The sequence below is a fragment of the Homarus americanus genome, unplaced genomic scaffold (assembly GCF_018991925.1).
Source record: "Homarus americanus isolate GMGI-L3 unplaced genomic scaffold, GMGI_Hamer_2.0 scaffold59578, whole genome shotgun sequence".
Lineage (NCBI taxonomy): Eukaryota > Metazoa > Arthropoda > Malacostraca > Decapoda > Nephropidae > Homarus > Homarus americanus.
Genome location: NW_024712913.1, coordinates 4,953,332 through 4,965,885, shown reverse-complemented (window position 1 = coordinate 4,965,885; position 12,554 = coordinate 4,953,332). Strand labels below are relative to the sequence as shown.

General features: G+C 44.7%; 1 protein-coding gene across 5 annotated transcripts in view; it reads left to right on the top strand.

Annotated features, from left to right (window-relative positions):
• The window catches only part of LOC121864688 (galactose-3-O-sulfotransferase 4-like), a 62,359-nt gene that overhangs the window by 28,878 nt on the left and 20,927 nt on the right, over positions 1 to 12,554 (top strand). For 4 of the 5 annotated variants that reach the window (XM_042363864.1, XM_042363857.1, XM_042363876.1 and 1 more), the window contains one exon: positions 509 to 547. The exons of the other annotated variant lie outside the window; for it this stretch is intronic. In XM_042363864.1, coding sequence (XP_042219798.1) covers positions 509 to 547 — 39 coding nt within the window. The remainder of the gene's footprint in view (positions 1 to 508; positions 548 to 12,554) is intronic. 5 annotated transcript variants of the gene reach the window in all.

Sequence of the window (12,554 nt, the reverse complement as noted above, 5' to 3'; positions counted from 1 at the left end):
TAAAAGAACGTGTCCAATCGCTGTGTGTCAAGGATTATGTTGGTGTGTCACGTGCCGACAACCAAGCATGTCACTACAGACACACACACGCACTGGTGTCTTCCTCCTGGCTGTCACCTGTGAGGGAGGAAGGAAATTTTTCTTAACCGCCGTGTGTGTGTGTGTCACTTTAGGGGGCTCGTGACCACAGAAGAGAGAGTGAGAGGTGATTAATACAACAATAATTACCACACAATAGATGTATAAGGGCAGTGGTCACCTAATCAGACCTACACAGTATCATTTACATAAAGAGATAGCCCCAAAAGGTGTTTATTAAGAAGTAGTATTCACCGCGGTAACAAAATATTGAGTTCAAGTCATAACAAAACGATAATGATGTAAATCTTAGACTGTCTCCGTTCTCACTGTTTCAGAATGTTTTTAATAGTAGTGTGAGGGTAAACACTTTGAGGTGAGTTTCAGTAACTTTTGACTGATCTGTTTTATTCTTCTACTCACTCTACAGGGAGAACTGTTGGCTGATATACGCAACAAGATAGACCAGGTAACCACAGAAGTCATTATTGTGCACGTTACTAACTCTCTTCTCCCTATACCTGTCGATGGTTAGACATTAAATAAGCCTGCAGGAGCCACCGAACATAGCACCATGTTAGCTTATATGTCTGGCTATTAGTTCACCCGGCGGCTTATCGTATACAGCACCTGCTCAAAATAACACGACCACCCTACTGACGCGTCACAACCACTATGAGTCACCATGCGCATGACAAGCATCGTAGCAGATGGCAACCACCTTTGCACTAGTGACTATAGAGCATGAGAACCACCCTAGCGCATGACAACCACCCTTGCGCATGACAACCACCCTAGCTCATGACAACCACCCTAGCACATGACAACCACCCTAGCACATGACAACCACCCTAGCACATGACAACCACCCTAGCGCATGACAACCACCCTAGCTCATGCCAACCACCCTAGCACATGACAACCACCCTAGCTCATGACAACCACCCTAGCACATGACAACCACCCTAATTCATGACAACCACCCTAGCGCATGACAACCACCCTAGTTCATGACAACCACCCTAGCGCATGACAACCACCCTAGTTCATAACAACCATCCTACCTAACGCATGACAACCATATAGGTTAGGTTAGGTTAGGTTAGGTTAGGTTAGGTTAGCGTTAGTGTTTAAGGTGAAATAAGCTGAGAGCGTCAGGTGATCTCAGTATTGCATGAAATGACTCGCATCCATAATTAGTAAGTAGTAATACCCACTGGTTGTATATGTGGGGGGGGGGGGGCGGCAGGGAGGTCAGTGTTGTTTTTCATTACAGAATATAATACACTTTCCCAAAGGTTCTTCATCTTCTAACTTAATTCTCTCGGTTAGTTTTCATTCCGTGGCTTTCATCAGCCTTCCTGGGTGTTATTTTTAAGACCAGTTTGAGTTTACCGACCTTTATATAGTTAGTTGTCAGCCCTGTATGGTGGTTAAGGTCAGGTTTAACCCGCCCCTTTTATTTCCTTCATTCATTTCCTTTATATATATGTCCGTATGTTTGTTAATTATTATGATGCCTTTAATAAATCAACGGTGATGAAGATATTTAGGAATGTATGTTGGATACTGGAGGTGTGGAGTGAAGGGTGAGGTGGCACAGACCATCCCCCCCCCACCCATGCCGCTGCTACCTTTAATGTGTGGGTATGTGGGCGGCTGTTGTGTGTGTTGTTATGACAACTAGAGTACGTAGCCCCACACACTGTAGCCCCACACACTGTAGCCCTACACTCCCGGTAAAGGAAAGATGAGGATGTTAAGAGTTTTTGCAGACTGAAAATATTTGAATTGTATTTTAGTGACCAAAAATATATCCGTCGAAATAATGAGATTGGAGAGATCTCGTGAAGATTAGTCACCTCAGTTTATTTCACCTGATGAGTCAACATTCTCACAATACCTGAGGAGGTTAGGTTACGTTACGTTACGTTAGGTTACGTCACGCTACGTTACGTTAAGTTTAGGTTAGGTTATGTTACGCTGGTTACCTTTAGGTTGGTTATATTAAGGTGGAAAACTGAGGTGTTTATCTCCATGTGCTCTGGATGAACTTAGACTTACCAAATCCAAGTTAAAGAAGACTAGAATTATACACTAACATTATTATAGCAAATGATATAATCTGTGAAATAGAGCACCTGTTGAAAACTGATAAAATATTGTACATTCATGACCATAAGATGCAGCAGTTGTGCAAACCTGTCAGAGAAAGACTTGTGTTCAGGATATTTAAGAGCTGTATATATGTGTATATGTTTTTTTTTTAGGCAATACAGTTGACTCAACTGGCAATGTGTTCGTGAATTTACAGTTTGGGAAGTGACGGCGGTGAAGAGCATTGTCGACCACACCGTCTTCTTGTGTACCTAGAATTAGTGATCAGTGTTTTTGTTTTATTTATTTATAATAATTTTCTTTATTTATCAGCTTAGTAGCCGTTCGCGCAGTTGGCTTATCCAGTGTCAGTACGGGAAGGAACTGGAGCTTGAGAAACCTGCTATATTTGGTAGTGAGTCACACAGGATAGCACCCTTACAAGGACGTCAACCATTATCATAGTAGCGAGAGATGCACGCGTTACCGTCAATTGCATTGTGTATGATGTAGTACTTCCACTTCACAAGGACTAGATATAAGTAAGATGAGAGCTGATGGACGGGGTGTAAACATAAGGAGGCCTAGCTGTGCTAGCATACCACAGAGGGAGAAGTCAAATGTTGTAGCTAACTGTGACGCAGAGGAAGGAATTCGATATTACGCCGTGGATGGTCTGGCACCGTGTTATGTGTCGCTCTAGCACAGCACAGTATGTATACTCACTAGCCGGTATGAAGACCATCTTATATGGAGAGAAAGAGGCTGATGTGTTGACCGACAGTGTTAAATAAGGTTTAGGTTAAGTTACACATATCTCAGGTATTATGGACCCGGAAGTGATGTAACAAAGAAAGTTTAAGCTGCGTTAAAACACACACACACACTACTACTACTACTACTACTACTACTACTTTTTTTTTTTTAAACGTGGCCTCCAGCCTCCCCCAATAGCCACACCTTCGCCACCATTTATTTACCTTAATATTAAATATCCTAATACATAAGAAACTATCCTATCTGTGTTAAATTAGTTGAGCCGCAGATCCATGCGGCATTCAGTGACTGTAGCCTCATAGTCGATATCTGCAGCAGTTGTCGGAGTAGGGGCAGAAGCTCTCGTTCCCCTGAGGCAGAGCAAAGCCGACCGAAGGAGAGAGAAGGACAGTCGACATCTCATCCAGGCTGTGACATAACTTCTGGGCTGCTGCTTCTGTTCGGAGATCAGCTCCGCGAGTCTGGCGTAGAAACATCTTGCACTTGGGCCCATCCCACCAGCGGTTGTGAACACTAGAGGAGTGAAGCTGCCTTGATCAACATTTTGAATTCTCTCCCCATATGCCCTTCTCTTGTCGTTCTCGTTCCTCCTATGCGCAGCATCGAGAGCTAGGTTACGGTGACAAACGGCCATGGGATCAAAAATCCTGATGTCGAAGAAAGCTCGCTGTCCCCGCGTCCAGAATCCTCGAGCACTGACGTCCACACGGGCTTCGTTAGATGTGTTTGAAGTCCTGTGTTGGAAGATCTCGCCATCCAGTGGAAGGAGGGTCGATTCTACCATGACGTCCCGGCAGATTTCCTTCAACATATTTGCTGTGAGATCCCTTACCTCGTCATGCCTCATGCATATGAAGCCCCCCTTCTTGCAAACCATGGCGTGATCGCCATCATAGGAATAGCCACACACGCATTGGGAGGGCAAACCATCTACTGGCCAACCGTACCTTAGAGCAATGGCATCTGTAAATTCTTGTTTGTTAAGGCTGAAACCATTTGCCCTTATCGGTAACGTAGTTAGCCAGTTCGAGGCGCCCACCTCCTGCGCTATAGCTACTTTTTTTGTCAAATTTTCTGGAACCAGCAGCAATAGTTGCTGCAACATGTCATTTTGGCAGTGCTGCCGATCTGTTGTAATGGACCTACGGATCTTATTAACTTCGCTGGTGTCCACTTCCCCTGTTGCATTCTGGGCTATTATGTGGTCAGTGAGGGCTGCCGTGAGCTTAAGTGAATTTTGATGTTCAGAGTCAGCAATCTCCTCTGGATTAGTTAGTCCCATCCCTCCCAGTCTTGGTGGAAGTGCAAGAAGTGTTCTTTCTGCTAGGGTTAAGTCGTGGTGTTTCACTAGTTTGGGAATGAACTTGACACTGATTGCTTCTTCCAAAGGGTGGAGGAGAGGTCGGATCTCAGGGATGGTACGCATCAGGTAGTTCCAACGATGCTTGACTCCATGTGTGAATGCTGCAAAGGCCGCATGTGGCTCTGTGTTAGCAATCTCCGATAGAGCATGGATTTCGCTAACCCACTCATTCACTTTTCCCCCTACGTACTGGGTCTTGAAGTCCGTAGTGCCAATTACTGCGCCTAGATGTCTTTGGCCGTCCTTAGTTATTTTACTACTACTACTACTACTACTACTACTTTGCTGTCACTCGGAATCGAGTATGACGATCATCCAGCCATGATACAATGATATGAGTTGTTAAGGATGTCACACACACAAAGACTTACACAAACACACACTCACAGTGGTATACTGAGTATGTTTGTGGGTTCAGACAGTGATATGCTGAGTATTTTCGTGGAATCAGACTGATATGCTGAGTATGTTCGTGGGTTCAGACAGTGGTATGCCGAGTATGTTCGTGGGTTACAGATCCTATAACATATAAGTATACACACTAGGCTGCGATATATACATAACCTTACTTGTAGAAGTTTCATCCAAAATTCAGTAACACACATTGTTTGCATTCCAATCTCTGGCTAGCCGTCAACACGCAGAGGGGCCGACTGTTCTGCCGTCAAGCTCAACATTACCAGTGGCGGGTCGTATGGTTGTCAGTGGTAGGGGTAGGGAGTAGTGTATAAACTCACTCAAAAAACTATCTCTACTTGGGGTGATCGATGAATTTCAGAATGAACACTGACTCCTGTTGTCTCGGTTGGGTTGCCAAAATCCTCCATCCTTTGTGTCATATTTTGTATGGATATTTTTTTTTGAGTGACTGTACAGTACATGCTGGTAGGAAGGGGAGGAGGCTCAGCAGTGTATTTCTATGGGCTATTGAGTGAGTGAGTGAGTATCCTGTAAATGTGTGTGCGGCGTTAAAGAGCTTCTTGTCACACACTGTTTAAGGATTCTCTTACCTGAAGACGACTTTCAGTAAAGTGATATTTATAGATATCTTTATCATAGATAGATAGGTTAATTAGATCTAGTTTAGTATTGATGTACTTTCTATATTTTTAACATCAAATATCTATATTAGTTTTGATGTGATGAAGGACACACTGGAACAAGGGTAATAGGTATCTAACAGACCTGAAGATTTATCGAAGTGTCGAAGATTTTCAAGATTTTAATGTTCAACAGGGTCATATCTGTGATATATAAAAAATCCCGTAACAAACATTACCTGTCTTGAAGTAAGTTTACACGCTCACAATGGTTCACAATGCATCACAGGTAATCTATAGACTCGTTTGTCTGTGGTTGCCCAGGAGGCCCTCAGCCACTTCCCGGCCTACGAGGAGTTCTCGGCTTCAGTTTTTTCCCCCAAAACTTAGGCTCAAGTCTGACACAGAGGTTAAGTTAACATAGTTATCTTGTTGAGGTCTTCCACGACCCTAGCTTCCACAAGGCTGTCACATTTCATTATGTTACAAAGTTTTTTTTTATTATTATTCTTTATTTATCTGCTACTAGTTCTACTGCGTCTGTGCTTCCCTTCGAGTCGCCAGTTCGATGGGACTTACTTTCACTTATAAAACAAAGTTGCCTCTTTGGCCAAACTTGCAAACTACTTTACCGAGTATTGTCCCAGGCAGTGTCCTGATTAAAACCATAAAAGCATTAACCCTTTAGCGGGCAGGGCACGGGCTCCCCTCGGCTGAATAAAATCGTCTCGCGTTAGACAGAATAGAATACCTAAGGGATACTTTGCCCTCTAAAATGTTAAAGGCGTGGCGAACTTTGGTACTACATGCAGGACGGCTGTCTGGTCACTACTACAGGTCATACATGGACCGTATTTCAGTGGTGAAGTCTTGCATCGGCAAGTGTCGCGGTGATTACAAATAGAATAGGCGTGTCGACTCCCTGGGGACGGGGACAAGTACAGTATAGACTGAGGATAGATATTAATGTTTACAATATCGATATGGAGAATCATTGATGCTCATGATACGGGTCGGAAAAAACAACAAATAAAAACACGGTGGAAAATAGCAGTAGTAAAAAGGTCTCTGTGTTGGCAACAATAACTAAGTCAGTGTTTGAACTAGGCAGCCCGGGAGCCCAGAAACACCCTCCCCTGGAGGGATGAAGACGAGCTGTTCTGTTTCACACTAAATACCGTATATTATTCATTACCACCTATACCTATTAACAAGAGCGATACATAATACCCCTTACGACTATTGCTATGGTGTAAGGAAATGATAAGGTTAAGAGAAGAACAATACACAAGCCAAGAGGAGCGGCCTGTGGCGTCACCGTGATGCAGCCGACCTGTGGGTGGGTGGGTGAGCTGGCACTCCCTGCAGACAGTTGCGTGTGCCTTTGTGGGGCTGTAAGTTGACTCGTGCCGTGATCTTTATTATCCGCTTGGCCTCGTTGATGTAGGAAATAAAAAGCTGAAACACCGTGACCTTTGCACCGTAGTGGATCTATGTAGAAAACTGGAATCAGAAACAGTTGATGGTGTGTAAGATGGAGTAATATATATAATAATCTTCGCAGGTTATACAGTATAAGCAACAAGACACTGTTTGTTTATGCTTGCACTACGCTTGGGAGAATCTATGACGTAGGGCATTTTTTTAGGGTATTTTATTTCGTTTAGATTTAACTATTATAATTTAACAGTACATTTAGCTCACATGTTGGACTAATTTTATATTTAACGAGTAAATAAATCTGTTGACATTTAGTTGTGACTGTTAACGTAAACTTACAGTAAGAATCGCTCATAATAAGTTGTTTATGTTGGGTGTAAGTTGATAATGACGAGGCTTATAGGTCAAAATAATACTCGCTTTGTGTCTATAAGTAAAATGACCTCCAACAAAGTTTCTGTAAATAATCTGGGTGTATTATTGACCTACCCTAACCTAACCCAGCATAACCCAACCCAATCCAACAAGTATAACCTAACCTAACTCCCAGGTAGCGTTAAGGTGTTTAATCATCAGGTAAATAAGCTGGGAAGGGGGTTACTCTTCAGGTGATCTCTTAAGAGGACCCAGGTGCGTTAAGTTGAATATTTTTTTTTGTTGAAGGTCGTGTGGGGAGGTTGCTATCTCTTCATCACGTTCCACCACTACACTGTCTCCCCACCACGTTCCACCACTACACTGTCTCCCCACCACGTTCCACCACTACACTGTCTCCCCACCACGTTCCACCACTACACTGTCTCCCCACCACTGTCTTCCACCACTACACTGCCCCCCCACCACGTTCCACCACTACACTGTCCCCCACCACGTTCCACCACTACACTGTCTGCCCCACCACGTTCCACCACTACACTGTCTCCCCCACCACGTTCCACCACTACACTGTCTCCCACCCACGTTCCACCACTACACTGTCTCCCCACCACGTTCCACCACACTACACTGTCTCCCCACCACGTTCCACCACTACGTTCCACCACCACTGCGCCCCCACCACGTTCCACCACTGTTCTCACTGTCTCCCCACTCACACGTTCCACCACTGCACTGTCTCCCCACACGTTCCACCACTGCACTGTCTCCCCACCACGTTCCACCACTGCACTGTTCCTGGCCGTGTCTTACCTTGTCACGCACACGACAGCCACGGCCACCAGTCCTGGGGAAAGTAACGTGATCACTCTAGCAGGTTGACGTGTGTTGGGGAGTGGGTGACGTGTGTGTTGGGAGGGTGACGTGTGCTGGGAGGTGACGTGTGTTGGGAGGGTGACGTGTGTGTGCTGGGAGGGTGACGTGTGTTGGGAGGGTGACGTGTGTTGGGAGGGTGACGTGTGTTGGGAGGGTGACGTGTGTTGGGAGGGTGACGTGTGTTGGGAGGGTGACGTGTGTTGGGAGGGTGACGTGTGTTGGGAGGGGTGTTGGGAGGGTGACGCGTGTGTTGGGAGGGTGACGTGTGTTGGGAGGGGGTGTGTTGGGAGAGGGTGATGTTGGGAGGGTGACGTGTGTTGGGAGGGTGACGTGTGTTGGAGGGTGACGTGTGTTGGGGAGTTGCAGGGAGGGTGACGTGTGACGTGTGTTGGGAGGGTGACGTGTTGGGAGGTGTTGGGAGGGTGGCGTGTGTTGGGAGGGTGACGTGTGTGTTGGGAGGGTGACGTGTGTGGGGAGGGTGACGTGTGGGGGGGTGACGGTGTTGGGAGGGTGACGTGTTGGGAGGGTGACGTGCTGGGAGGGTGCGTGTGTTGGGGAGGGGAGGGTGACGTGTGTTGGGAGGGGTGACGTGTGTTGGGAGGGTGACGGGGAGGGTGACGTGTGTTGGGAGGGTGACGGGAGTGTTGCAGGAGGCTAACACCGTCAAGTATGGGTATTGTAGTTAGAGAGAGTGTGTGTGTGTGTGTGTGTGTGGGTGTATGTGTGTGTGTGTGTATGTGTGTGTGTGTGTGTGTGGGTGGGTGTATGTGTGTGTGTGTGTCGGTGTATGTGTGTGTGTGGGTGTGTGTTTGTGTGTGCGTGTGTGTGTGTGTGTTACAACACTAACTAGATTGTCGTCACAGTGTTGGAATATGATAGAATGACACACATAAAGATGGTTATCACGTGATATAAGTGTTTCACAAGTTCAGATTATACAGATGTTTTATTGGGTAATTTTGTCATAGGAAATACTTGGTGTCTGGTATCAGTGCGTGTGAGTGATAAGTTATGATAAGGGAACCCATGATTTATTAGAGTTTTTTTTTTTATTGGAAAACTGTCCTGGTGGTGACTCACTAGGTAGGCTGTAATAATGTCCGTATGTGAGTTGGTATCATTCCACGATTCATTCACAGTTCAATGGCCAAAGTGTGTCTCTATTACTGCATCTGGCAGGTGTGTTGTTGTGGTGCATTGTTACGATTAGATTTACACGCTACATGACTTCCATACACACACACCTTTTACTTTGAACTCTAATGGGAGTTTAACGTAGCTGCGTGTGTGTATGTAGGAGAAAGACCCTTTGGAAATCAAATTATATTCCACCCTCTCAATGACTTTACTACCTGTTAGCAAATATTTGACACGGTTCGCGAGATGCTCCAGTTGTTAAGTTACCCAGGAGTGGTGTGGGTGTGTATAGTGTGTAACGTGAGGGGCGGAGTTCACAATGACCAATCACAAGTAGAGATGTGTATAATTAAAGGAAAGTAGTGTTGTTATTAGTCTTAAGAAACACCCAGCAAAGTGCCAAGTCATACTAGCTGAAAAAAAGTATCTTTACGGAGGGGGTCGATGAATTTCAAAATGATCACAGCGTCTCCCGTTGTCTCTGTAAGGTTGTCACAATCCTTCGTCCGTCGTGTAATATTGTCTCACACAACATTGTAAAGTTACTTTATGGGCGAGTGTACATAATATAGCACCAACATGGAGGTGTTTTGTGTATTTACTCTTAACATCCTGGTAAATCATGCTACTTTTACTGTTAATATCCTGGTTATCACATACAACTTTTATAAACAGTTTTCTGAGCGGCATCAGTCAGCAGCATTAGTGTGTGATCGTGGGAAACAGTCCAACAAGATTTATTATCAACAGTTATTATGGTGTCTTGGTGCGGTGGTAATCAGACGCTTCGCTGCCGGTGCTAGAGGTTCTGTGATTAGATTATCTTAACGTACGTAGTGTCGGAAGACGAAATGATACCACGGCCGCAATAGAAGTACGAAACAGTGAGCGGTAAAAACTCGCAAGAAAAAATCACAACTTTAGCTGGATGTGGACGAGATATGCTAGTGTACAACATGGAGAGACGAGATATGCTAGGGTACAACATCTAGGGACGAGATATGCTAGGGTACAACATCTAGGGACGAGATATGCTAGGGTACAACATCTAGGGACGAGATATGCTAGGGTACAACATCTAGGGACGAGATATTCTAGGGCACAACATCTAGGGACGAGATTTTCTAAGGGGCAACATCTAGGGACGAGATATTCTAGGCTACATCATCTAGGGACGAGATATTCTAGGGCACAACATTTAGGGGCGAGATATTGTAGGCTATAGCCTCTAGGGGCGAGATATTGTAGGCTATAATATCTAGGGACGAGATATTCTAGGCTACAACCTCTAGGGACGAGATATTCTAGGCTATAACATCTAGGGATGAGATATTCTAGGGCACAACCTCTAGGGACGAGATATTCTAGGCTACATCATCTAAGGATGAGATATTCTAGGGCACAACATTTAGGGGCGAGATATTGTAGGCTACATCATCTAGGGATGAGATATTCTAGGGCACAACATTTAGGGGCGAGATATTGTAGGCTATAGCCTCTAGGGGCGTGATATTGTAGGCTATAATATCTAGGGACGAGATATTCTAGGCTATAACATCTAGGGGTGAGATATTCTAGACGGTAACATCTAGGCATGAGATATTCTAGGGCACAATATCTAGGGCCGAGATATTCTAGGTTATAACATCTAGGGACGAGATATTCTAGGGCACAACATCTAGGGACGAGATATTCTAGGCTATAACATCTAGGGACGAGATATTCTAGGCTATAACATCTAGGGACGAGATATTCTAGGCTACAACCTCTAGGGACGAGATATTCTAGGCTATAACATCTAGGGGTGAGATATTCTAGACGTTAACATCTAGGCATGAGATATTCAACGGCACAATATCTAGGGCCGAGATATTCTAGGTTATAACATCTAGGGACGAGATATTCTAGGGCACAACATCTAGGGGCGAGATATTCTAGGCTACAACATCTAGGGATGAGATATTCTAGGGCACAATATCTAGGGGCGAGATATGCTAGGGCACAACATCTATGGGCGAGATATTCTAGGCTACAACATGTAGGGATGAGATATTCTAGGGCACAATATCTAGGGGCGAGATATTGTAGGCTATAACATCTAGGGACGAGATATTCTAGGCTACAACATCTAGGGATGAGATATTCTAGGGCACAACATCTAGGGACGAGATATTCTAGGCTACAACATCTAGGGATGAGATATTCTAGGGCACAACATCTAGGGGCGAGATATTCTAGGCTATAACATCTAGGGGCGAGATATTCTAGGCTATAACATCTAGGAACGAGATATTCTAGGCTACAACATCTAGGGACGAGATATGCTAGGGTACAACATCTAGGGACGAGATATTCTAGGCTACAACATCTAGGGATGAGATATTCTAGGGCACAACATCTAGGGCTAGATATTCTAGGCTATAACCTCTAGGGGCGAGATATTCTAGGCTAAAACATCTAGGGACGAGATATTCAAGGCTACAACCTCTAGGGACGAGATATTCTAGGCTATAACGTCTAGGGGTGAGATATTCTAGGCGTTAACATCTAGGGATCACATATTCTAGGGCACAACATCTAGGGCCGAGATATTCTAGGCTATAAAATCTAGGGACGAGATATTCTAGGGAACAACATCTAGGGGCGAGATATTCTAGGCTACAACATCTGGGGATAAGAGATTCTAGGGTACAACATCTAGGGATGAGATATTCTAGGGCACAACATCTACGGGCGAGATATACTTGGCTGTAACATCTAGGGACGAGATATTCTAGAGTACAACATCTAGGGATGAGATATTCTAGGGCACAACATCTAGGGATAAGATATTCTAGGGTACAACATCTACGGGCGAGATATTCTTGGCTGTAACATCTAGGGACGAGATATTCTAGAGTACAACATCTAGGGATGAGATATTCTAGGGCACAACATCTAGGGATAAGATATTCTAGGGAACAACATCTACGGGCGAGATATTCTTGGCTGTACATCTAGGGACGAGATATTCTAGAGTACAACATCTAGGGATGAGATATTCTAGGGCACAACATCTACGGGCGAGATATTCTTGGCTGTAACATCTAGGGACGAGATATTCTAGAGTACAACATCTAGGGATGAGATATTCTAGGGCACAACATCTAGGGATAAGATATTCTAGGGTACAACATCTACGGGCGAGATATTCTTGGCTGTAACATCTAGGGACGAGATATTCTAGAGTACAACATCTAGGGATGAGATATTCTAGGGCACAACATCTAGGGGCGAGATATTCTAGGCTACAACATCTAGGGGCGAAATATTGTTGGCTATAACATCTAGGGACGAGATATTCTAGGGTACAACATCTAGGGGCGAGAAAT